Source organism: Ceratotherium simum, chromosome 22, assembly GCF_057802395.1.
Source record: "Ceratotherium simum simum isolate JZ-2026a chromosome 22, ASM5780239v1, whole genome shotgun sequence".
Lineage (NCBI taxonomy): Eukaryota > Metazoa > Chordata > Mammalia > Perissodactyla > Rhinocerotidae > Ceratotherium > Ceratotherium simum.
This window is the reverse complement of record NC_141921.1, coordinates 15,732,658-15,760,496: the sequence shown is the minus strand read 5'-3', so window position 1 is coordinate 15,760,496 and position 27,839 is coordinate 15,732,658. Positions and strand designations below refer to the sequence as shown.

Here is a 27,839-nt window from a genome sequence, read left to right as displayed (position 1 = left end):
TAAGGAGAGAAGGAGAGGCAGCAGGGGAATCAGAGTTGACAGAGAAGAAGAAAGTCAGTCAATGGATTGGAAGCCCCAATGTAGTGGGAGCAATTGAATGATTACACTGTAAGGACAGGAAGTAGTGGTCAGAGAATAGAATGTCTGAATAAGTGATTTCAGAAGTGGGATAATTCTTGAGTAATAGAAAAGACCAGGTATAGCCATAGGTAGCTGAAGTAGAATGTAGGTAGTGGATTTAGTGATAAAGAAATAAAGAAAAGGAGAGGCATAAGCATTGATGGTGTCATGTTCATGGACTTGGAAGCCACTCAGGATGATGGACTCAAAACTCAGACTTTGAGACGACAGTCAAAGTTTTCATAGAAAAATAGAGTGTCCAGGAGACCTGAAGGTGACAGTGCCAGGGAAATGGTAGTGGGTAGCACAAGCTTCCAAGGAGCAAGAGATTTTCAAGTAGGAAGAGAGGAACAATGGCTTGAAAGGAATCAGAAGGAACAAGAATACACCACAACTCCACCCTGAAGTACTTCAGAGTTTGAGAGAATGAGCAGTCCTTATTTAAGACATATACAGGGCCGGCCCCGTGGCTTAGCGGTTAAGTGCGCGCGCTCCGCTGCTGGCGGCCTGGGTTCGGATCCCGGGCGCGCACCGATGCACCGCTTCTCCGGCCATGCTGAGGCCGTGTCCCACATACAGCAACTAGAAGGATGTGCAGCTATGACATACAACTATGTACTGGGGCTTTGGGGGGAAAAAACAAATAAATAAAAAAAAAAAAAAAAAAAAAAAAAGACATATACAGGGGAAGCAATGTCCTCAAGGGAAATTCAGGTTACACTTAAAGCCAAGAGATGCAAGGAAGAGTCAATGAAGAAACAGTCTAAGGAAATAGGGGAATTTTCTCATCATGTCACTGAATTTCCAGAAAGTACAACTGAAAGTTTTGTGAAGCATGGGAGGATATGGGTGTTGGGTCAAGGGAGAAAAAATCAGAATACTATGGTGTGGGCCGGCCCCGTGGCTTGGCGGTTGGGTGAGCGCACTCCACTGCTGGCGACCCGGGTTCGGATCCCGGGCTCGCACCGACGCGCTGCTTCTCCGGCCATGCTGAGGCCGCGTCCCACATGCAGCAACTAGAAGGATGTGCAGCTGTGACACACAACTATCTACTGGGGCTTTGGGGGGGAAAGTAAATAAATAAAACCTTTAAAAAAAAAAAAAGAATACTATGGTGTTAAGAGTACAGAAGAGAATAGGTGACCAAGGGGGCTTATGTTTTGGGTGATAATCAAAGAAACCAGGAATGGGAAGCAGAGAGAATTTCTCTGTCACAGGGAGAGGGTGCAGTAGCCTCCTAAATCACCTGACATGGAGTTAGGTATCTCAAATAGTGAGCAAGAAAGTCCAAATCTAGTCATCAGATACCAAGGAGTTGGCAGCTATCCTATCGGCTTTGGCCCTATATTTCTGGTTTCAGTTAAGGGTCAGGCAACAAACGAAGGGACCACAGGGAGCAAGAGGAAAGCTATATTGTAGCTTTATTGTATATTGTATATTGTAAAGTTCTTCTCTGAAGCACCCCTATCTGTCCAGAAGCATGGGAGGGGATCACGCTGACTGTCGGTGCTCTGTGCCTATTTGTGTTCTCTCCTACGTGCCCCCTATTCCCCGACTTTTGATCCAAGTTCTAGTCCCACCTGCTTTGTCACCCACTGCCTCCCTATATAGTTCTCTCTCTGGCTTTCAGTGTCCTCTTTGGTAAAACAGACATACCATCTCTTCTCTGATTACCTCATATTTATGGAGTGATATAAATGACATGAAAGGACTTTGGAAAACGTAAGTTAAATAGATGGGGGCACTGACTTCCCACTTTGCCATTCCAGCTTCAGATCCTTTCTCCTAGGTCCCAACGCCCTAACTCTATCCTAGCCCTTTCAGAAATCTTTGCCTACTGAGGGGCAAAATTACATGGTATCCCAAGGAAGAGAGTATTACAGCCCCATTTCTTCTCTCTGCTATTTCCCATGATCACTCTTAAACCTAGAAACTGGGACCATTTCCCTGGTTGGTCTATCCCAACAGGGAGGGGTATGTACACTTCATAATGGGCATTCAGTCATGGGATTATGTGAAGGCTAGTATGTGAGATAACTGCTGGGCCAGACCTGAGCTTATGCCCAGTTACTCATTTTGACAAGATGAATAACTAGAGAAATGCCATTTGAAAAAATGACAAGAAAGCTACCTCTCATTTCCCCACCTCAACCCCATCCTCCACCTTCTCCTTCTGTTCCTTCATGCTCTCCTTCTCCAACCACCTTCACCCCCTGTCTCCTCACTCTTCTGTCTCTAAGTCTACTCCCCAGCACCATCCACCTCTTTCAGCTTTCCAAGTTTCCTCCCTCTGACCAGTGTCATCCCTTTCTGCCACCATACCCTCAGGATTTCCCCACCCAGCTCTTCCTCTGTTCCTTCCAGACCATCCACTTGTTGCCCTATTCCTCTGGCTCCCCTTTCCTGTTACTCCTATATCTTTGCCCCTACTCCTCCTCCTAGTCCTTCTTTCTAGTCCCTTGGACTCTGGGGATCCAGCCACCTCAAACCAGAACCTTTAACCAGGTGATTCACAAATCTCATCCTGGAGAGATGATTTCCCTACTGGTGGGACGCTTCTGGTAAAGTTCAGAATTTCCAGGACTGTGGAGTCCCAGAAGCCTGACCTGGTGGACATAGGGAGTTCAAGATGATGGCCAACCAACATTCAGCTTGAAGAGTAATCTCAGTTTCTTACAGGACCCCTTTTTTATGATGGTGTTTTCAGCCATGACCAGATCCTGGTTATACTGCTATTGGTATTTTGCCTTCATCCTCATCTTATAAATCTTCTTCAGATGCCAGACACACCTTTAACAAGTTCCTTTTTCTAAAGAGTCTGTTCCTTTCCTCTTCTGCCTGATCAGCCAGCTTGCATTAGCCTCTACATTTATAATTGGCTTCTCCATGGAACTTGGTCTGTGACCACAGAGAAAACAGCAAAACCAGTGAAGAGAAGGTAGAGAAGAGTGAGGAGTGGAAAGCATCTAATCTGATCTCTAAAAGAGTAATCATAGTGATCTACCCTGGGTTAAAGTGAGTGTAAGAATGGGTGACCCCTGAGAACTCACACACAGGACTCAAGGCCCCCTACTACAGATAGGTAAGGACTCAAGGTTTTTGGTCTGGTTCCTCCAAGACTCCATTTTTCTGCATCCTAGGATTCTAGAACCTTGCCAGGAACTTTTGGCCATTGAGAAATATCTCCTGCAAGAGGAGGGAGGGGGCCCTCCATTATGTTCTTATCAAAGCTCTGACGCTTGAGCACCTCTCTCAGTCTGCTGCCTCTACCCTAGAATGTGGCTGTTGGCAGAGTCCAGAAAGCAAGGACACATCCAGATCCTACCCAATGATAGTATCAGAAGAACAGATGATATATTTTTTTAAGTGCTCTCTTCAAACTGATATATAGATTCAATGCAATCTCAATCAAAATCCTATCATTTATTGTGGGGGAACATGACAGGCTGATTATAATTTATATAGAAAGGGAAAGGGCCATGAATAGCCGAGTCTCTTAAGAACTGGTAGGAACAATTTCTCTACCAGATATCAGGTCTTACTACAAAAATTATAGTAATTAAGATAGACTAGTACTGATGCAATTGTACACAAATAGACAAATGGCATAGAATAGAGTCCAGAAACAGATTCACACATATGTGGACACTTGCTTTAATACAAAAGTAGCATAGCAAAACAGTGGGATAGGACTCTCTTTCCAACAAACTGGTTCTGTGCCAATTGGATACTCATATGAAAAAAATTAAGCTAGATTCCTACCTCACACTACTCTCAAAAATCAATTTCAGGTAGAACATAGATCTAACCTTGAAAGGGTAGAAACAATAAATCTTCTAGAATTGCTCTGGTCATGCATGGCTATTGAGCATTTGAGATATGTATTAAGTATAAAATTCACATGGATTTTAAACACTATAAAAAATAAAATATCTCAATTTTTATATTGAAATGTTAAAATGATAATAATTTGGATATATCAGGTCAAATAAAACATTTTAAAAATTAATTTCATCTGTTCCTTTTTCTCTTTTAATTGGATGCTAGAAAATTGTAAATTACATATGTGGCTTACTTCATATTTTTTACTGGACGTCACTGATCTAGAAGGTAATAGGAGAAAATATCTTCACAACATCAAATTAGGAAAAAATGTCTTCAGTGGCACCTAGAAAGCACTAACCATAAAGGGAAAGACAGATACACTTGACCATACTTAAGTTTTAAAAAGACTCTATTAAATGTCTTTATGTTATCAAAAAGACACCATTAAGAGACTAAAAAGGCAAGCCATATAGTGAGAAAATAAATTTGCAACACATACAACTCCCAAAGCACTAATATCAATAATATAGAAAGAATGCCAACAAATTAATAAACACAGACAATCCAAGAGAAAAACAGGACAAAATTTAGAACAGGCACTTCACAAAAGAGGATGTCCAAATGACCAATAAACATACAAAAAAAATTAGTTGGACAACTTCATTAGTCAATAGGAAAATGTAAATTAAACCAATAATGAGATGCAACTACATACCCACCAGAATGGCTATAATTAAAAAGACTGGCAATGCCAAGTGTTGGCAAGGATGTGGTGCAACAAGAACCCTAGTGATAGAGTAAAACAGTTCCACCATTTTGGAAAACAGCTTGGTATCATTTACTAAAACTGAACCATAGACATTCCCTATTATCCAGCAATTCTACTCTTGAGTATATATCCAACAAAATATTTGCACATGTGCACCTAGAGACATCTACAGAAATATTCATACAGCATTATTTGTAATAGTCCATACTGAAACAACCCAATGCCCATCAGTACTAGAATGAATAGATAAATTATAGTATAGTCACAAAAGTGAACACTACACAGTAATGCAAAGTAATGAAACCACAGCTATATGCAACAGCATAGCTGAATTTCACAAACATAATGTTGAGCAAAAGAAGCCAAACACAAAAGTGTACACACTGTGTGATTCCACGAATTTCAAGAGGAAAAAAGCTGAAGTAGTCCATGCTGTCAGAAGTCAGGATAACAGTGACCTCTGGGAGAAAGGAGAAGACAATGTTTGGGAAGGGGCATGAGAGAGTCCTGTCAATATTCTATTTCTTGGCTTGTGTGATGGGTACAAATGTGTACTTTCTGGCACATCAGTGTGAGCTACACATTTTGGAGGAAAGCACTTTTTTGTGTACATGTGATGTTTCACAATAAGGAGTTTTTGTTTTGCTTTGCTTTTTAAATGTGAGTGCTTATTAAGAATCCCTAACTTGGAATTGTGAGTTCTGACAAGTTGTGGTGCCAGGAGGGAGATGCAAGGCTCTCCCATAAAGAACCCAGCAGCTCTCCCCTTTGACCTTCCCTCCCCATCTGCCAAATGTAGAAGAGGATCAGGTGGCTTTTATCCTCTATTCCTTAACATGATGAGTTGATATTTCCAAATATTAAACCAACTTTACATCTCTTTGACAAACCTCATTTGGTCATGATGTATTACTCTTTTTATATATTGCTAGATATTATTTTCTAATACTTAGTTAGGGATGTTTGCATTCACGTTCATGAGGGATATTTACTTTTAGTTCTTTTTTGTAATAACTCGTCTGGTTTTGGTATCAGTGTAAAGCTGACCTCATAAAATGAGTTGGGAAATGTTCCCTCCACTTCTGTTTTCTGAAAGAGTTTGTGTAGGATTGGTATTTTCTTCATTATGTGTTTGACAAATTAACTAAAAAAAGCCATCTGGGCCTGGAGGGTTACATTGTGGGAAGTTTTTCAATTACAAATTCCATTTTTAAATAGATATAAAGATATTCAAATTTTTTCTCTCTCTTTTTTTTTTGTCAGTTCTGGAAATTTATATCTTCACAGAATTTATCCATTTCATGTAAGTCGTCAAATTTAAAGACAAGATTCTTTACTATATTTCCTTATTCTCCATTTAATGTCTGTAGGATGTATAGTGATATCCCACTTTGATTCATTATATTGGTCATTTGTTTCTTCTTTCTTCTTTTTTTTTTTCTTGATTAATCTAGCTAAAAGTTTATCCATGTTGTTGATATTTTCAATAAACCAGCTTTTGATTTTAGGTTTTATCTACTGATTCCCTGTTTTCTATATCATTGATTTCCACTCATTTTTACTATTTCTTTCCTTCTACTTATTATATTTGATTAAAATTTGCTCTTCTTTTTCTGGGTTACTAAGGTAGAAGCCTATTTCACCAATATTGTACCTTGGTTCTTTTCTAATACTAGCATTTAAAGCTATAAATTTCCCTCTAAGCCCTGCCTTACATGCATCCTAAAAATCTTGATTTTTGTGTTCATTTTTCATCAGTTCAAAATATTTTCTATTTTATCATGATTTTCTTTGATGCATGACTTATTTAGAAATGTGTGGTTCAATTTTCAAATAATTTAGATTTCCTAGCTATCTTTTGTCATTGATTTCTAACTTAAATTCTGTTGTGGTCAGAGAACATACTCTGTATGATTCACTTCTTTTAAATTTACTGATACTTGTTTTCTGGCCTAATGAGTGGTCTATATTGACCACTTTAAAAGATGGTGCATGTGCACTTTAAAAGAATACATATCCTGCTATCGATGGGTCAAGTGTGCTATAACTGTCAATTAGGCCAAATTTGTTGATAGTGTTTTCAAGCCTTCTATATGCTTACTGATTTTCTGTTCACTTGCTTTATCAATTACTAAAATACGAATGTTGAAATCACCAACTATAATTGTAGATTTGTCTATCCTTTCAGTTCTGTCAGTTTTTGCTCCATGTGTTTTAAAGTTCTTTTATTAGATGCACACACATTTAGAACTGTCACGTCTTCTAGGTGAATTGATCCTTTCAGCATTATAAAATGTTTCTCATTATCCCGGGTAATATGCCTTGTCCTGAAGTCTACTTTTTCTGATATAAATACAGCCACTCCATGTTTGCTTGGTATATCTGTGTCTAGCTTTTACTTTTAATCTACATGTGTCTTTATAGTTAAAGTAGGTTTATTGTAGATAGCTTATTGTTAAGTCTTTTATCCAGTTCTACAATCTCTGCTATTTATTTATTGGAGTAGTTTACATTCAATATAAATTATCAATATGGTTCAGTTGGAATCTACCAACTTGCTATTTGCTATTTGTGACATCTCTTTTTTGTTCCTTATTTCCTCTTTTCTTGTTATCTTTTGGATTAATTGAGATTCTTAGTATTATTTTCATTTTTTTCACTAATGTCTTATTAGCTATACTTCTTTGTCTTATTTATTAGTGGTCTCTCTAAGATTTACAATATGCATGTTTAGTTTATTCCAGCTTATACCCTCGAATAATATTATCCCACTTTACTTGTAATGTAAGAATAGTACAGTTATATGCCCCCATTTCCTCTCTATTTTTTGTGCTTTTATTGTTACACATTTTATTCCTGCATATTTTAAACTCCACAATACACTTATTATTTTTGCTTTAAACAGTGAATTATTTTTAAGAGAAATTGGAAAATGAAAAAGAATTCTTTTATATTTACCCAGATGCCAATTCTGGCACTCCTTTATGCCTTTGTGAAGATTCAACTTTTATCTGTTGTTATTTTCCTTTGTCCTGAAAAACTTCCTTTAACATTTCTTATACGGCATGTCTGATGGTGAGGAATTCTCACTGCTTTTGTTTACCCAAAAAATTCTTTATTCTACCTTCATTCTTGAAAGATATTTTCACTGATTATAGAATTCTAGGCTGACAGATTCATTCTTTCAACACTTTAATGAAGTTCCATTGGATTCAAGTTTGCATAAGTCTGATGAGAGGTTTGTGAATATCATATTTTTTACTCTTTACATAACCTATTTTTCTCCCCTCTTGAGGCTTTTATCACTGGTTTTCAGCAATTTGACGGTGATGTGCTTCAGTGTCATTTTCCTTATATTCATATTGCTTGGGCTATATTCAACTTCTTGGATCTATGAATTTATAGTTTTCTCCAAATTTGGAAATTGTTTACCATTAGTTTTTCAAATATTTTCATGTCCCTCCACTCCTCTCTCTCTCTCTGATACTCCAGCAAAATGTATGTTGGACACTTGCTTGTCCACAGGTCACTGAAGCTCTATTCATTTTTGTTATCTTTTTCTCTCTGTGCTTCAATCTGGATGGTTTCTATTGAAATGTCTTCAAGTTCACTGGTAGTTCATTCTACAGTGTCTAACTTCACCATCCAGTGAAGTTTTTATTTCATGTATTTTTTATCTCCAGAATTTCCATTTGGTTCTTTTCTACACATTCCATTTCTCTCATTATGTTCATGTTTTCCTTCAAATCCTTTAATAGATGAGTAAAAGCTATTTCAAAAGCCCTAAAGTTAATTCTATAATCTCAGTCATTTTTCCTTCTGTTTCTATTTATTGATTTTTCTCCTGGCTATGGGACATATTTTCCTATTTCTTCGATTGTCTGCATTTCTAATAGTTTTTAATTGATGCTGTCCATTGTGAATGTTATATTGTTGAGTAACAGATTTTGTTGTCTTGCCCTAAAAGGTGTCGGAAATTTTTCTAGTAGGCAGTTTAGCTACTAGTGGATCAATTTGATACTTTCAAAGCTTGTTCTTAAGCTTTGTTATGGTAAGGCTAGAGTAACATTCTCTTAAGACTGGCTAGTCCTTATTAGTAAGATGCAAACTTTTCAGAGTCTCTACTGATACCTTCATAAGAACGTTCTACTCTTTCTGGTCAGAACTCATTTTTCTTTCAGTCCTGTATAAGTTCTGGGAATTCTTCAGCTCACATCTTCCCAAGTCATGCTTTCATGGAGTTTCACCCCTTTTAGTATCAGGCAAGAGACACAAGGGGATTCCATACACAGCTCTGGTCTCGTCTCTTCTCTTCTCTTCTCTTCTTCTCTCTCTCTCTCTCTCCCCCTCCTCTCCAGTTCACTATTCCACAAATTTTCAGCTGCCTCACACTCTCTGAACACTAATCCATGTCTCCTCAACCAAGCAATATTGCCATGCTGAGCTTGGGTTCCCCTTCCCTGAATATTTCAGAAACTGTCTCCAGGAAGAAACTTGGGGCAATTGTAGGGCTCATCTCACTTGTCTCCTTTCTCTCAAGGAATCACAGTCCAGTGCTGCTTGTTATCTAATGTCTGACAGCAGTTGTTTCATGTATTTTTTCTGGTTATTTGCAGCAGGAGGGCAAGTCCAGTCCCAGTTACCCTATTTTGGCCAGAAGCAAAAGTCTTGTTTTATTTATTTATTTTTTTTACCCTATATTTTGCCTTCCCATTCTCTTACCTCAATAGACATTAACTCTATACTATATGGAATTGGTCTTGTACCACATAAAGTTGGTCTGTTTGTAGTTTTAATTAATAGTATTGTCTTATAAACCTTAGCCTTTTCTGCTTTTTTTAATCAACATTGTTTTTAAAAGTTTGTCCATATTGCTATAGTACTGTACATCTAGTTTGTGGTTCTAACTGCTGCATAGTTGTCTCACCAGCACACAATGGACATCTCCTTATTTATTAAGATCTTTTGTATGCCATGAAATAGTTTTAATTTTTTCCTTCATAAAAGATTCATGAATTCTGTTGGGTTAATTCCTAGATAATTCAGTTTATTGCTAATGTGAATGGTATTTTATTTTCTATTATATTTTCTAGTTGATATCCCTGTTATCTGGGTCTCTGCATCTGATCCTAATTGAGAGCTGACCCAGAGATTTCAAGAAAAGTCTGCAACATCAGACACTGGATGAGAAGCTAGAGGGCCATGGCCATTATGTTTTTCAACTCGCCGGTATTTCTCAATACACATAGTCTCAGAGTTTGGAAGCACATTGGGGCCTGAAATGACCCAAGGTAAGCAGAAGCTAGCCCCAGAGAGAGTCATCGGACTGGGCTGTGATATGTTCAGAGCTCATATCAGGGCGCCGGGAAACACAAGAATGTGGAACTGGGGTGGAGAGAAGATGAAGCTACGGACATTCTGATCCCTCTTCCTTCTAAGCCACAGCCTACCCCTAGCCTAACCCTGTGGAGAGTGAGGGCTGCTGGACCACTGGGGCCAGGTTGAAGAAAACTCAGTTTGGCAGGGGACCAATACAGTCTCACTCGTTGTCGTAAACCTGACAACGTGGCTCCTTAGCAAAATGACGTTTTGTTTTCTTAGCCTTAGGAAGAGAGTAAAGACTTCAGAAGACAGCTTGAGTCTTGATGGGAAAAGGGACCCAGGCATGCCTCACAATGTCAAGCAGCAAAGGTGCTTCTCTAGCTTAGCCAGGTGTGATAAAATCTGTTTGTGCTTCTGAATGATGTTAAGGGTGTATGTGAGGATGTAAGCAGAAGCATATCACAGTACCGACTAGTCAGACATCCAGTCAGCCAGCAAACATTTACCAGACATTTACATCTGTATATATTGTGCCAGGTACTGGTAATGCAGAGATGGATCAGATGCATTTCTTGTTCTCAAGTAACTTAGATATAAACAAACAAGTTTATTATTCTAGGAACTATAGTTTTGGGTTGGAGCATGGCACAAAGAAAAATTGGACTAGGGGCTATAAGGTCCATAAAAGTTTTTGAAAGATTACATGTGAGCTTATTACAAACATTGGATAGGTGTTCCTGAGACAGACAACAGGGGAGAGAGCTTTCCAAGCCAAGGAGAAGGAGCTAAAGCAAGGAGTCATGAAATCGCTTGCTGGGCTCAGGAAACTGCAGACACGTCCACACAACCAGCAGGTTCAACACTTTTTCCCTCAGACCTAAACACATCCTGAAACACACTGTGTCATGAATGAATGAATGAATGAATGAGTGAAGGAAGGAAGTGCATGGTGGAGAAGTGCACAGGCTTTGAAACCAGTGTTTAGGTGCTTACTACAACCAGAGGTTGCTCTTTTCTTATGCTAGGCCTACTTTTGGTTCTTTAAAATAAACGTTATGTGAAACATCTAGACTAGTCAAATTCATAGAAACAGAAAGTAAGACAGTGGTTGCCCGGGGGTGGGGATGATTGTTAAATGGGTATCAACAAGTTCTGGAGATTGGTCTCACAAAATGTCAATACACAACACTACTGAACTGTATACTTAAAAATGTTTCAGATGGTAAATTTTGTGTTACGGGTATTTAACCACAATTAAACATTTTTTAAATAAACTATATGGGCCGGCTCCATGGCGGTTAAGTGCGCACGCTCCTCTGCTGGCGGCCCAGGTTTGGATCCCGGGCGCGCACCCAGGCACAGCTTCTCTGGCCATGCTGAGGCCGCGTCCCACATACAGCACCATGAAGGATGTGCAACTATGACATACAACTGTCTACTGGGACTTTGGGGGAAAAAAATAAAAAATATATAAAAAATAAAATAAAATAAACTATAAAGTCCCCAAGTTATTTTGATTAGGAAAGGGTTATTCTGTTTATGTTATCACATGGGTGAGATCAGCCAGAACTTCTTCTCAGATATGAAACTTCCGCTGTTTTGTGAAATAGACATACCAGGGTTTCGCTTCCGGGCATCTGCTTTAAAGTGGGAGAGATCTCTTAACTCCTTCCGAAATCTTTTTTAGGAAATGATTTGCGAAGGTGAGGTCCAGTCATAAGTCCATTACCTCCTGGGATGGCGAGTCCTCTTGTGACGGTTGAGGGGCGGTCCTAGTAACCAGGCTAAGTCCCCAGAAGCTGGGCAAGGTGAGTGGAGCGCCCCAAGGGCGGGGCGCGAAATAAGATTCCGGGAGAGGGACGGGGCAGGCAGGCGGGAGTGAGGCCTAAGGCAGGAGTGCCGTCCACGACGCTGTTGCCTGGACACGGCGTGGGACGCTGTTGCCTGGAGACGGCCGCGGCCCGCGCTGGGCTAGCGTCCAGAAGGCGGTGTGAGGGAGCAGCGGCACCGACCCAGCAGGGCCAAGGCTATGGCCGGAGGCCGAAAGGAGAAGGCGATCCCAGATGAGGTCCATCAGAACCAGATCTTGAGGGAACTGTACCTCAAACAGCTACGTACCCAGAAGCTCTACACGCAGTATCACGTGAATCCCCTCCGCAAAGGTGAGCGGCGCCGCGGGAAGGAGGAGCCCTCGGGGACGCGGGGCGGAGCACTGTAGGAGTCGTCTTCTGTGACCTCAGCCCCCTTCGTAGACTTCAGGAACTACGACTTTCCGGGGGGAGGGCGGTCCTCACCCCACATCACATCGAGTATATTAAATGCACCCACGCCGCAATTAAATAATATTTTCGTTGTAAAAAGGTTGAAAGACCTTTTTATAATCTTGTTTTTGAAATAATTATATTTTGCAGGGTTTTATGTTCTGTTTTGCTTGTGTTTTGGTTTGTTTTTAGTGAACAAAAGTTGGGGTTTTTTTCAGGCTCCTGATATTGTCTTAGGCCTTCGGAAAGTTGAGGGGTAGTAGTCAACTCCAGCCCATGGTGCTCCCCTGACAAAATGGCCCCACCCTCCACTCTTCTCACTTGGCACATTACTTGGGCCATTTCATCTGGTCCTGGAACATTAGCTCCTCCTGAATGCCAATGAGTCTCAAATGGAGCCCCAGACCCTTGTGCCCAACCACCTCCCAGCTCCCTTCCCCTGGGCGACCCATAGGTACCTGGAACTCACCAGTTGGAAAACTAGGCGCATCCCGCACCCCTCCTCCAGCGGCTGCTTCTCCAGAATGGCCTGTCTTAGCAAAAGGCACAACCATTGCTCTCCCACGTTAGAAGCCATCCTCAGTGTCTCTCTCCCTGACTCCACACGTCTAAGTACCGTAGTCACAGTCTGAGTACTGTAGTCACAGCCCTGTTTGTTAAACTTTCTCTCACTGACCCTTCACGGGTTCCTACCTCAGTGAGAGACCGTCATGCCTGTGGAGGCATCTCCGTCTCTCCTCACTCAGTGCTGCCCTCTCAATAGTGCCTGAGCTGCCTGGCTCTCCATCCTCACTCCCAAGCCTCAGCAGGGACCTCCTCACTCCTGCCTGAATTGGTCTGATAGGCATCTAACTACTCTCTTTTCCTCCAAGGCCACCCCTCCAACCCCTCCCCTACTCCACTGCTGGCTAGAGCTAGGCTAACAGGTGAGTTTGATCCTGCCAATCTCTCTGTAAAATCCTCAGTGGCCCCACAGCCTCTGAGCTGAGGTTTAAACTGATCAGTAGGTAAGGCCCCTGTGGATCTGGCTCTGCTGCCCATCCAGCTTCATCCCGACCACCCTCCCCACCCACACACACTGTTCTTTTAATAAATATTTTAATGCCTGCTCTGCACCAGCCATGCGCTCCCTTCTCTCCCACCGTATCTAAAGAAATGGATTTCCTAAATACATCATGCCATTTCCCACCTCCTTCCCTTCATAAACACTGTTCCTGCTTCCTAACTTCTCCTCTAACTTCTGGGCCTAACTAACTGTAGTCCACTGCAGCCCAGCTATGTAGAGAAAATGTAATGTCTTTTTTTAATAAAAATTATATATAGTTAAGGTGTACAACACGATGTTTTGATATCCATATACACAGTGAAATGATTACAACACTCCAGCTAATGAGCCTATCCATCTCCACATAGTTACCTCGTGTGCGTGTGTGTATGTGCATGCGTGCATGTGGTGAGAGTACAGAAATTGTAATAGAAAGTGTAATGTCTTCCTGGTTTTCCACTGGAGCCTGCAACACTAATTTCAGGAAAACAAATTAACATCCAATTCTGTTTAAACTTGGTCCATTCCAACAATTTAAATAATCCCTTCAGGCAGTGTCCAGGCTTTCTAGGAAAAGTGCTGGTCTCCCAGCTCATGTCCCTTGGGCACATGATTAATATGATCCATTGGGGTAAAGTGAGAAAATATTAGAACTTGTATTTATGTTTACTTTTATGTATAAAGAAATTATGCTTTGCTAATATACTGATAATAACACATAGAGAGTATATAAATACAGTCATGTACCTCATAATGATGTTTTGGTCAATGACGGACCGCAGAGATGACAGAGGTCCCGTAGGATTAGGCTATACCATCTAGGTTTGTGCAAGTACACTCTCTGATGTTCACACAACCATGAAATGGCCTAATGACACATTTCTCAGAATGGACCCCCATTGTTAAGTGATGCATGACTGTATAGGGGTGCATGCTCAGAAGTTTTTCACTGGTCAGAGTTTGAGATAAAAAATCCTGGAGACCACTGGTCCCTTCTGGCCTCTGCTCATTTCCTACTACTCTGCACCCAGTGCACTCCACTTGAGTTACTCCGGCCTTCTCGGTCTTTCTCAAATTCACCAAGCTCACTCTCGAATTCCTCCCACACATCCTCACATGGTGTGTTCCCTCACTTTATTCAGGACTCTGCTCTAATGTATCTCCGTACAGACATCAGCCACACCCCTGCCCTGTGATTAACTCTCTACCCACATAACCTGCTTTATTTTTCTGCATCTCACTTATATTTCCCTGATATTATATATTCACTCATTGTCTGTCACCACAAACAGAATGGAAGCTCAGGGTGTACAAGAACCTTCTCTATTTACAGCCGTATCTCCAGAGCACTAGTAATTACGAGCTGAATGGATGTCTGTGGATTCTGTACCTCCGTTATCACCTGGCCTCCTGGGTGTGTATCATTATCTGTTTAACCTCATTTGGCTGCCAGATATGTCTGCATCCCTGTAGATGAGCACTGTCCAAGAGAACATTCTGTGATGATGAAAACGTTCTCTATCTGTGCTGCCCAAACGGTAGCCATTAGCCATATGTGGCTATTAAGCACTTGAAATGTGGCTACTGTGACCAAGGAATGAATTTTTTATTGTATTTAATTTTAATTATTCAAATTCAAGTGGCCATGTGTGGCGTGGCCACCGTACTGGACAGCGCCACTCTAGATTGTGAGTCCTTGAGGGCCTTATTCCCTAGTGCCCAGCACGGTACCTGACAGGTAACACACACTCAGAAAATGCTAAATGGGTATCTGGCCTACGGTGGATCTAAGAGAGGGCAGGGAGTTAGTGTTTTAACGTGAACCTGTGATGCTGTTTTTGTCTAGTTCACACAATCACCAGAAAGCCCATGTCCTGGCACGATAACCTGGAGGAACCTGCAGATGGTAAGTCCTGGGGTTTGAGAATGCCATTAAGATAGAGCACAGAGAGGCAGCTGGCTGGGGAGATCTCTCAGGCTGGTGTTCCCTTGGGACAAGCATCAGTCCTCTGCTTGGATCATCTGAAAACTGGACTCATACTAACCAAGCTCACGAGAGGCTGACATATTCAACAATATTGCCAGTTTATTAACCGTCAAGCCAATAAAAATGTTTCTAATGGCCTTAACATTGCATTCATTCATTCATCAAACCTTTAGCTATTACAAGCACACATTCTGGAGTCATACTGAGTTCAAATCCTGGTTCTACCACTCATTAACTGTGTGACTTTGGGCAAGTTTTTAACCTCTCTGAACTCATCTCTTAGGGCTGTTGTGAGGATTAAACAAACTAATGCAAGTGCTTCAAACAGTATCTGGTACATGGGGATCTGTAAATGTTTTTCCTATATGATAGTCCCTAGGATGGGGGTCGGGGCAGGGATCTCATACCACTGTGAAGGAGACAGACAAGGAAATAGAGACTAAGATTAGAAGGGCAACAGCACAGGAAACAGGTGCCTAAGTCAGGCAGTGGAGTTCTGGGAAGTCTTCTTGGAGGAGGTGACAACAGGGCGAGGTAGAGACTGTCAGGTGTAGAAGACTGTGGAAGGACATTCCAAGTTATACAGAAAGGCACAGAAATGAGAGACACCACCATGGCCTCAGAACTTCAAGTAGTTCAGCATGGCTGCAATATACCAGCGGACAGGGGCCACGTTGGGGAATGCAGGAAGAGAGATGTTTGATGGAAAGCCTAACCCTTCCTGGAGAGCTGTTCTCCTTCCCCTCTGCCTTTTTAGAGTAGAATTTGATGGCGGAAGGATGTAGGATATACAGGAGGATGGGGTGGGCAGTGTGGGGCAGGGGGAGAGGGGAGGACCTCATAACACAGTGGAGACAGATGAGTGAGTAGACCAATACAGAGAGTGCATAACCAAAGAGGTAAGGTTGATATCTGCAGTGAAGAGACCAGCCCAGCTAGGGTAAAGGATACGAGTTGGGCACTGGTAGCAATAAAGAAAATAACAGGTGGTGACGGGCTTGAAAGCTGGGCAGGAGTTTATTACCAGCTGCCGTGTATCAAGGATGAGCTCGCCCGTGCCAGGCCCTTTAATCACATTCCTTCCTTCCATTATCAGCCATCTTGCTGAGGTAGAAACTTTTCTCCCATTTTACAGATGAGCAAAGTGAGGCCCAGAGAAGCTAAACCACCTGACAAGCTAGTAGTGGAAGGGCCAAGAATGTCGGACTACAAAGCCCAAGTTGTTCCCATTGTCAGGCTGCGTCTCTCAAATTAAGACTTGACAGGGTAGAAATTGAAAATGAAACTTTTTTAAGTCCTTAAGCTATGGAGTTACAAATATGCCTGGTGTTGGCAGCCATGCTTATTTCAGTACAGAAGGATTTGACCTCACTGCTCACAGCCCTCCTCCTCACGCTCTCGGCTGCAGCTACGTTGGCATGCCTCAGGGCCTTCATCCTTGCTGCCTGTGGTGTGGTTTTCCTCTGCCTCTTCCTCAGGGCTGGCTCCTGCTTGGCATCCAGAGAGGCCTCCCCTTGCCATCCTGTCTCAAGTAGCCACCCTGCCTCCCCATGCCCCTTTGCCTGCTCCCTTCTTCACAGCTGGCGTCACAGTCTGCCGCAGTGATGGGTTTGTTTTTATACTTGTATATTGTGTCCCCTGTCCCCCCACCTAGACCCCGAGCTCTAGGAGGGCTCTGTCTCACTCTGTTCTACCTCCAGGGCCCACAGCAGTGCCTGGCACAGAGTTTTTGCTCAAGGAATATTTGTTGAAAGATGAGTTGAGGAACCAAACACCCATTTTGCGAGGCCTAGGCAAGCCTCTGAGGCAGGTGCTCTGCCTCTAGGGAAGGATGTGGCCAGAGTAAAGGGCACAGGACCACGCGTTGGCCCCAAAGCCTGACTCCTTCATAACTCACGCCTTGTCTCCCAGCCAGGTTTCTGAATCTTATTCACCACGCTGCCCAGGGCCCAAGGAAGAAATACGCGGAGACACAGACCGAAAGCCAAGAAATCGGATGGGACTCAGAGCCCTTAGTAAGTGTGGCTCCTTGACTTAGGAAGCACAGAGGTGGTGGCTAAGAGAACAGGGTAAGAGCCAGGCTGTCTGGGTGTGAACTCGCTACCACTTACTAGCTGTGTGACCTTGGGATGTTAAGCTCTTTCATGACTCAGTTTCCTTGTTGTAAAATGGAGACATTATAGTACTTACAAGGTTATTATTAGGATTAAATGAGGGAGTGTTTGTAAGGTGCTGAGAACAGTGCCTGGCACATGGTAAACACTGTGTGAGTGTTGATTAAACAAAGGATGCTGACCACAGACTGCCTGAGTTTGCTCTACCAGTTATTAGTAGGGTGGTCTTGGGCATGTCACCTAATATCTCCGAGTTCTGTCCCCTGATCTGTAAAATGGGATTGTTGGTAACAGTACTCCATTTGACTGGAAGGGCACCACCAGCTGCGAGGAGCCTGGGAAATACATCCTTGAGCACATTATCACCCTGAATGACGCAGGGCTTCTGTCGCTAAGGAAGAAGTGTAGAATTTTGAATAGACAACTTGAAGAACTTCCTGCCACACTTGTCGTTTAACATGGATTACGTCCAGCATCACATACGAGGTTTTCATTTTTAAGTAGTCAAATGTGCCAGTCTTTCCATTATGGTTTTGTACCTCGCTTAGGAAAACCTTCAACATCCAGAGTTCCAAAACAAGTAACTTTTCTTCTATATTTTCCCCTAAGTTGTTCTGTTTTTTAACACTTGGCTTTTAGTCCATCTGTATATTTTTTGCGTGATGTGAAGCTGGAGACACCATTCCTCAGCCGTGTCAGAACTTCCTTCATCACCTCAAAGGCACCAAGGTCTTGCACACCCTGTATCTTTACATTTACCGCTCCTGTAGCCCACCTCCTGACACCCCACCCCCACCATACTCCCTGGGGAAGGTCCTACTCATCCTTCAAGACAGCTCAGGAGTCACATCTTCCATAAGGTGCCATCAAGGGACATCTGCCACCCCCACCAGGCAGATTTGGGCACATCCCCCTTGTGCTTCTATAGCACCACGTGCCTCCTCTTGCTGCTGCAGCGTTCAACTGAATTCAGTGTATCAGTGTAACATGGTGGCTCTGGAGCCAGGCAGCCCGAGTTCAGATCCCAGCTCCACCACTTTGACCTGAACCTCTCAACCTCCACTTAGCCACCTTAAAATGGGGAGGATATATGACACTTGAAGGTTTGTTGTGAAGATTAACTGAGACAATGTATATAAACTACTTAGGACAGTACCTAGCACATAGTAAGTGCTCCTAAATGCAGCTGCTATGATACTGATGAGGAAGAATGGAACGGAGGGCACTTGGCCCAACTGAGGACCAGTCAGGTGCTTCTCCTGGCCCCCTGGCTTGATCCCTGTTGTCTTCATCCACTGAGTAATTGTCTAGTGTGCTCCCTTCCCAAGAACTCCCCACACCCTGTAGTTCCCATATTTCTACTACAGGGGCCTGGCCTTCTCACCATTTGTACAACTCTAGTCTGGGGCATGTGGCTTTGCCACAGGCTCCTGCATGGAGATTGGAATAAATGGCTCAGTAAGTCAGGTTTTACCATTGAGGAGGAGAGCAAATAGCCCCTCATTTGCAACAGCTCCTCTTCAGATATGGGGCATCACCTTGGAGAGAGGAGACTGTGGGAGACAGGATGAGGATTCCAGCGGGAGGCCCCACCACTCACACAAGGAGGATTGAGTCCAGGAGGGAGAGGCATGGTTAGACAGCTGGGGAAGAGATAAAGGCTCAACAGTAAAAAGGAGGAGGATGAGGGGAGGCGGGATTTAACTTATAGTGAATAAGGGAAGGGAGAGGAGGGTTGTGAAGGAAGGAACCTTACCTGAAGATAAAAATCATCCAAGTTAGATAATTAAGCAACTTAGAATAATATTACAAAGCACAAGTAAGTTAACAAAGCACAAGTAAGTTAACTCACTATTATTCATTTTCTTAAAGAGTAAAGGCCTGGCTCCCACAGGTACAAAGTGAGTATGGAAGTGTTGTATCTTTGACCAGCACATCTCATGGCAGGCTTACCATGCCATGACAGGAAGGACAAGTGTGGCTGCCCTCGCCAGCCCTGCCCTGCTCGGACCCTCCTAGGCCTTGCAGATAACCAACTGCATGCGCCCCCATTAGTGATTGGTCATCACTAATGGAGTTGTGAAGGGTCTGCAAATATACCCAGCCTGCTCATCGTTGTAAACTGGGGACAATGCCGTCAGATGGCACTGGTGGCATAGTAAGAAAGTATACCCCAAAGAGTTAGATCCAGGTGTTGTGCCATCATAAAAGGTAATTAAGCCAGAGCTTCAGAGTGATGTGGTTGGGGGCAGGTTTGGTCAGCCCCAACTTAACCTAGGGCTCCCTGCCCCCTAGCAAGACCTTACCCCAGATAGGCAGAGAACTCTCACCCCCAATACTGGGACACTCAATAGATCCCTCTCAGTCTCTGGTCTCCTAGTAACATTTGATGAAAATGTATCCTTGAAGTTGACTGCAGAGTGTAGCTTCTATAAGATTTATGTGTCAGAGTGCTCACTCTTACTCCATTCTCTGTGTAACTACTTCAATGATGTTCATTCTTTCATTCAACAAAAATGTCCTGAGTCCGTAGTGTGTGCTGGATACTGTTGTAGGTGCTGGGGGTAAGCAGTGAATGAAACAGATACAGCATCTGCCCTCGTGGAGTTTATGTTCCAGTGGGGGAAATAGTCCTTGGGTGGAGCCTCCAATTTAGGCAGTGGGAAAGGGAAGCCCAGCAACGTTTTGTAGGCTAGTCTCATTCAATTATGCAACTCTTGATGTAATTGTTGTCATCTCCATTTCACAGAGTTGAGCAAAGAAGAGCATCAGAGGCCACATATCAGGCAGGACATTGAGGCCTGATTCAAGCCCAGACCCATCCAACTTCAAACTCAGGTCTTCCCTCCTTCCCCACAGGCTTCTGTGGGGGATCAGAATTTGCTACCCCAAAATGTGTCTCTTTGGCATGAGGATTATTTTGGGCTGGTTACTTTTAAAAACTGCAGACATGGGAGAAGCTCTGAAAAGTAGAATTTACCCTTGTAAGAGACATTTACATTTGTAAGGGAAATCTCTATCTATAAAGGTATCTCCTTCTCTGTACCAGGAAGAAGGGGGATGACCTTATCTCTAGAAACTCATCAGTGTGGAAGGTGAGGACTTAAATCTGAATAATAACCTTACTCTTTTTTACTGTGCTTTTCTGGTAATCTCCCATAACTGACTCCCCCCACCCCCAATATCCTCCTTTGTCTTTAGCTGAAGATGGTAATTAAGATGAGAGCCTCTGCCATTTTAGAGAGTTACTCAGTTTTCCTGGGTCTCTCCCATGTATACATGTTATAAAGCTTTGTTTGATTTTCTCCTGTTATTCTGTCTCATGTCAATTTAATTCATAGCCCAGCCAGAAGGACCCAGAGTGGGTAGAGGATATGTCTCCTTCCCCTACAGTTTGGCGACAAGGATGGGATAAAACTTCACTGGCTGGACACTGCTCACTCCTGGACTGCTGCAGCTGAGAGATCCAGGACCCCTGACAAGACCCAGCCAGAGGTCAGAGTTCTTACCATGTCAGTCTCCTGGATCTCTGCCTGCAGGCTCCAATGGAAGTGAGAGTGGTGAGGTTTTTTTCCTTTTCTAAATTTAGATTAGCAGGAGAAAATATTGGTGAAGCTAGCTTCTTGGACTCAGCAACTCTAGGAAATTTGGTTGAGTACTCATTGGTTGTAGATCCTTTTCCTTCCAGAGATACTATTTTTCCTTGTCTCTGTCTTTTTTGTCATTTGTCATAAGACAGGGGCATCTCTATAAGCCTGCTCTCTGGGAATAAGCACATGAGGTGAAAGCTGTTGCTAAGGCCATCTTGGAAGCCAAAAAGGCTGCAAATTTGGTGGGCACGGGTAGAGCAGCTAAGAGCCATTAGGGCACTCGCCACCTCAAGAAGTCTCCCATGAAAGGATCAGTTGGTCACAGAACAGGGTAGATGACACAGATGCCCTGCCAATTTCAAGAAAATGTCCGTGCAATGACAAGGTACTCTGTAAAGGACACACAATCTCCAAACCAGCGGCACCTCCCTCCTAGGTATTATTCTGGCTCCAAGAGACCCAGGGCTTAGCTAAAGCTGTTAATGTGCATATCAGATGAGGTTTTTTTTCTTTTGTCTTGTTCTACGTCTTGAGAGCTTGGCTTTGTGAACTTTCTGGTCTCCGCCATCCAGAGGATGCATGTACCGGCATGCATCTTGGTGGCCAGTCAAGTCGACTGGGGTTCTGGGACACACTTTTTGTCCGGCTGGCTGTGCCAGTTCTGAGGGGAGTTTGTCATAAGGGGTCCCAATTGCTTTCATAAAGGGCCTTTGTAGTCTCCACCTTTGTTGCTTGCTGTGCAATGATGGCCTTTGCTTTCTTAGACTATTTTTGGGAGTGAATTTTTTGGATCTCTTTTGGGGACCCCTTTTGCGTCCATGGTTAAGGTTATTGGTATGAGTTGCTGTTAAGATCCTACTCATCAATGTGGCCAGACAATGGATCATTTAAATTGGAAAAACTTCTAAATTGGGGGAAAAAAATTGTAAGAGCTCTCATCATATAATTTTTATTGGTACCTATGAAAATGCCAAATTAAAAAGGAAATACAAAATAAATAATAACTAGACTTAAGACCCTAATTCAGGTTACCATTAAATTGAGAAAATGTAAAAGTGTAAGTGTTGATAAGATTATAAAGTTTGGAATGTTTGAGCTCATTTTATATAAAGAGGTTGTATCAACTTTGCCTGAGTATGTTTTAAAATGTCTGACTGGGAATGCTTCCCCTGTCCAAAATTATAAGACCAAGACCTACTAACAAAATGCTAATGAAAGCTATGGTTAGAGGTATAAGAGTTGATGGAATTCAGATGAAATTTTACAGAAAAAAATTGATATATTTACAGGCTGTATGTGGAGTAATTGTATCTCCTTTTTGCCTGATTGTGTTATAGATTGTATTTTGGGTATAGAGATTATGTCTCACTGGGGAAGGTGTCCTCTGCCTGGTTGTAAGACAGCATATAAATCTACCCTTGAGACAGTGGTAATTAACCTTACAACTGGGAAGTCAATAGGGTTGCCTGAGTCCACACAGTTTGAGATAAAAACTAGAGGCTAATGTCAGGTGCTAATAAAAAGGATAACAAAACCTCCCCCTCCCTGAGGTAAATTGGTCTAGGGTTAAATTGCACACTTAAAAGTGGGGGGGGGGGGCTTTTGTTAAATGCTTTGTGCAGACTTTTAAGGGTGAGATACATTGTCCTGAAAGTTTTATAACATAAAAATCTTTTGATTCACCTCCTAACATTTTCCCTGATATAAAAAAGCAATTGGAAAAAAATGCAGCTGGAAGGATGAGTCAACCTCTTTTGTCATTCACACTGTAATCAAGTTCTTTGGGTAACTGGAAGCAACCATCTTTGTCTTACAAATCTCTGCAAGGCCGGAGGTATAGCTCTAGAAAGCAGCTCAAAGTTCACCTGTCTTTTGCCTATTCCAATGCCTCTCCTGCTCCTCTCAAAATGCTCCTAGATATTGATTGAGACATTAGAAACTGATAAGGCAAATATGCCCCAGAAACGCCATCTTGAAGAAAACTTGACTACTTTTTCTGTGCCTTTATGATGTAGATTTTCTGCTCCCATCTTCTTTAGGACGTGAGAGCCATTTGCTGAAATACAAATGTTTCTCAGAAACTAGTGAGTTTTGTATTGCACCTGATTCATATCAAAAATTTAATGTCTCTGTCAGTGTCTACCTGTGTGTCTATATGTATGTTATATGTGTGATATTTTACCTCCAGATGGTATGGCCAAAATTAAGAGCTCTGTTTAATTGACTTAAAGTAAGTGCTTACATGTCTTTCAAGTTAATGTGATAGGAAATAATCTTCGGTGACTGAAGAGCTTGTTCAAGTTTATTGGTTTGATTAAAATAGACATGTCCTCAGAGTGATCAGCACTGGATATGACGCAGACACGCAGCCTGGGTTTCCAGTGAGATAAGCTCATGTCATCCCTGTTATGAATTTGTCAGCAAAAATAGCTTAAAGTGATAGCTAATTTTTGTGTAATGTCTCATGAAGTTTTCATGGGTAATCTAAACATGATCATTGAAAACAAATGATTTAGATGTAAATGAGTTAAGAGTTTAAACTTTTAGCAATAATTATATTTTATGACATGTATTTAATAACTTCCAAAATCTCTTTAGTAATTTGGAACTTTGAAGTTTTGCTCAATTAAGTGATAGAAAATTCATTGACTACGTTATTTCTAAATAAGATAAACTATTAGACATTAATTACTAAATATAAGTTTACCTACTTTCGGCTTATTAGAGAAAAACTAAAAGGTGTTCTGGGTCTATTGGTAAACATGTCTTATGTTTAATAAAAGATTGTACTATAAAGTAACATGTTTCTAATAATTTATAAAAAGTATTTATAAACTTGCCAAGCCACAAAATGCTAATGTAAAAAAATAGTTTATAATTGCTTACTTAGTTTTTACTTAAAAATTAAGATTTCTAAGGGTTAAAAATTCTAATATGTGATTAAAGCTACTAAAAATTAAGGAAAATATGTTTGTATTCAAGGAAAGATGTATGTTTTCAGTAAAGGTATAAATAATGGAAATTATTGTTTTGTTAAGAAAGATAAATTTGTCCTAAAGTACTAGGAGGAAAAAAAGGAGGCATGGGACAAATTCTGAATATGAAAAGAAAGTTATAAAAGGTTTGTGGAAGAGGAATTCTGAAAAAAATGAGTTTTGCACATGGTCAAGTTGGCTAAGATTAAAATGAATTTAATTAAGTAAATGAGTTTTAATATCAAAAGTAAGCCAATGCAAAATTAGAATTTGGTTCTTTTCCCTCTCTTAAAAGGATAATTTTCCTAGACTTTTAGTCTGTGCTTGGCAAAGAGATTATGAAAGATTTTTTTCTTTGAGTAGTCTACCAGAAGGGTAGGGATTTTGTGTTTTATCAAAATAAATTTCCTGTATTGTTTTTATCAGGTCTTTAATTACAGGTGCTAAGGTTTTCCCTATAGCTATTTAATCTTCTGCATTCACCTAGAAATCTTTGGCACCGTGGTTAAATGGATAACTAAGCATTGTTTCATAGGGACTTATGATATTGTGTGGGTAAATGTTATTGATGTAAGTGTTTTAAAAATTATATAACATTCCAGAAACTCTAATCTGTCCTGGTCGTCAGTCATAATTCTAGTTATTATCTTAAAGTGTTGTATGTCACAGAAATAACCAAGTTTCTTTCTTAATTGCCATTTTTAAGTCTTTTGTTGTTTACAGACAGTTATTGTTTTACTCTGATGATTTTGCAAATGTTTTCATCTTCTGAGAGATTCATAGAAAAGACTCTGACATTTACTCGAATGCAGGTTTCTGATAAACTTTCAGGTTATAAAACTGAACCGGGTAAGAAATTACAGAACTCTAATGGAGAAACTGATGACTTCATGAAACTGCTAACAGAAGATTAAGATCAAGAATCAATTACAGGGGCCCGCCCCATGGCTTAGCGGTTAAGTGCATGCACTCCGCTGCTGGCGGCCCAGGTTCGGATCCCGGGCACGCACCGAGGCACCGCTTCTCTGGCCATGCTGAGGCTGCGTCCCACATACAGCAACTAGAAGAATGTGAAACTGTGACATACAACTGTCTACTGGGGCTTTGGGGAGAAAAAGAAAAAAGGAGGAGGATTGGCAATAGATGTTAGCTCAGGGCCAGTCTTCCTCAGCAAAAAGAGGAGGATTGGCATGGATGTTAGCTCAGGGCTGATCTTCCTCACAAAAAAAAAAAAAGAATCAATTACACAGGACTGAGTGAACTGATGAGGATGATTATAAATTTTTATGACTTTTGTTTGAAATATTGCTGATTTTTAAAAATGTTTTGCTTTTTCAGATTAAGGAAAACTTTTTCTCTTTTCTCTTAAGCTAACTATGACTTATAGCAATTTGATAAATTACACTTTTGTAAACAGAATGAAACATTTATCTTTTTATCTCTACCTGAGCCCTCCAGAATTTGGAAAGTCTTAGTAAGTGAATATTATTATTTCATGGCAATATAGTTATTTGCATAAATTAAATAAGAATCTGTTCTCCTTATAATAGGACACAATTGGAAACATTGGTTATATTACCAAAGCTTTGACTGGAATGTCATATTTGAGAGAAACATACATAGACTCAGATATGACCAGACAGCTTTTGAAAGACAAAGATTGGACTTTATGGAATAAAGGCACTTGGAAATATTGGCCTGGTACCTTGTTTACAGCACTCCCAGCAACCTTACTGGGTAAGTAAGGAAGGTCACTTATCTGGCAGGTGCCTGGAACCCCAATATTTTGGGGAACCTCAAAAGAAGAGAGGACTTCACCCAAATCTGTAGGTATTACAGGCAAGTCTGATGACAAAGTCCTTGGCTTGGCTTTCCTGGCCTCAAGAGGCCTTTAAAGTTCAATATGAGATTCCTCATAAAAAGTTCCAGCAAAGCAGGTTTAAAAGAGCCTATATGATAAATTACTATTCTTGCTGTACTTATGTAAATAATTGGGCCAAACTTATTGAAACTAGACTTATCTTACAAACTAGTTATTCTTAATTTGGCTATCCTTAGTAAAAATGAGGGTGACTTGAGAGAGAAAAATTATTTCAGTAAAAACTATAGTACACATTTGTGAATATTAGATCCTAATTTTGTTAATTGTCTTTGAGGTTTTGTTTTCTACCTGTAAACTGGGCTGGATCCTGAATTCTTTTAGTCTCCTGAAATATGTAGCTACAAATCTAGAAACTAACATTTTCAATTTTTTCCATCATTTTTATTTGAAATCCTTGAGAACTGAAACCACCCTTGATTCCTGAAGCCCTGCAAACTGAAGCTGAACAACTTGATATAAACTTGAGAGATCACCACGACAGCATGCCTATTGCTGTGTAAGCCACTCAAAAGGATACCTGAACACTCGATGACATCATTCGAGACATTTTAAGCTGCAAAAGATGCTTTGACACTGACATCTAGAAACCTCTCAACTGGCTGTCATCTGAACTCAGAAACTGGTTTATAATTTGCTCCAACCATTGAGTTGTTTTTCTTTTTATTTCCAGAGAAATACTTCTTATTAAATACCTGATTGCTTGCTTCCACAATATAGGCCAAAGTTTGGAAGCCCACCTGCAGCACCACCTCCTGAAGTGAATTTAACTGGACTGATCTATTATCAGGACTAAGAAACATGTTCAGTGGGATGGAACAATCTACCACTTGGCTTCTGGACTATGAAACTTCTTAAAGTTTCAAAGGCAGGACTGTGGGGGGTCAGAATTGGCCACCCCAAGATGTGTCTCTTTGGCGTGAGGATTATTTTGGGCTGGTTACTTTTAAAGACTGCAGACATGAGAGAAGCTTTGAAAAGTAGAATTTACCCTCTGTGAGAGACATTTACATTTGTAAGGGAAAGTTCTATAAAGGTATCTCCCTCTCTGTACCAGGAAGAAGGGGGATGACCTTACCTCTAGAAACTCTTATCAGTGCGGAAGGCAAGGACTTAAATCTACGTAATAACCTTACTCTTTTTTACTGTGCTTTTCTGGTAATCTCCCATAACTGACTCCTCCCACCCCCAACATCCTCCTTTGTCTTTAGCTGAAGATGGTATTTAAGATGAAAGCCTCTGCCATTTTGGAGAGTTAGTCAGTTTTTTTGGGTCTCTCCCATGTATACATGTTATAAAGCATTGTTTGATTTTCTCGTTATTCTGTCTCATGTCAATTTAATTCATAGCCCAGCCAGAAGGACCTAGAGTGGGTAGAGGATATGTCTTTCTCCCCTACACTTCTTTCTGACTGCATTCTCCTCTCTAGGTCAACCCAGAACGTGATGACGGCAGGCTGAACCACTTCAGGGTCTACAATGACATCACTCTTTACAAGGCTAAAATGTGGAGCTTGGGAGAAGATGATCGCCACAAGTAGTGTTCCCACAGTGGTGTCAGTCCCTGTCTTTAATGCCCAAAGTGTGTGCTGCCCACAGAAATAAATATTACTTTAAAGCGTAGGCCTGACTTTTCCTATCCTGAGTCTCACATTTCTTCCTTCTGCCCAGGTCCACTGGTTCAAATCCTTAATCATATAAACTAATGGGAGAATTCCAGTTAAAGATGGCAAACCAAGTGCATACAATATCTCCTCTGCCTTCTCAGACCCCAGTAAAGGATAATAAAGGGGAAAAAAGGTATTAACCCACAGCAGAGAGAAACATTAGAAACCAAGAAAACTGAAGACATATTTAGAAGATGGAAAGCTGGTGTAAGAGGGTGGAGGAAACACAAAAGGCAAGCAGAATGGGATACCTCTGAGCATAGAGCCCATGTGTCCCGGAGCTCTG

At 41.4% G+C, this 27,839-nt stretch overlaps 1 protein-coding gene across 1 annotated transcript; it reads left to right on the top strand.

Annotated features, from left to right (window-relative positions):
- Nucleotides 1-12,020: 12,020 nt before the first annotated feature.
- Nucleotides 12,021-27,503, top strand: CFAP144 (cilia and flagella associated protein 144). Its single transcript, XM_004441957.2, has 4 exons — nt 12,021-12,198; nt 15,189-15,248; nt 17,241-17,344; nt 27,317-27,503. The coding sequence occupies exons 1-4, from the start codon at nt 12,066-12,068 to the stop codon at nt 27,425-27,427; spliced, it is 408 nt and encodes a 135-aa protein (XP_004442014.1). The 5' UTR covers nt 12,021-12,065; the 3' UTR covers nt 27,428-27,503.
- The last annotated feature ends 336 nt before the right edge of the window (nt 27,504-27,839 follow it).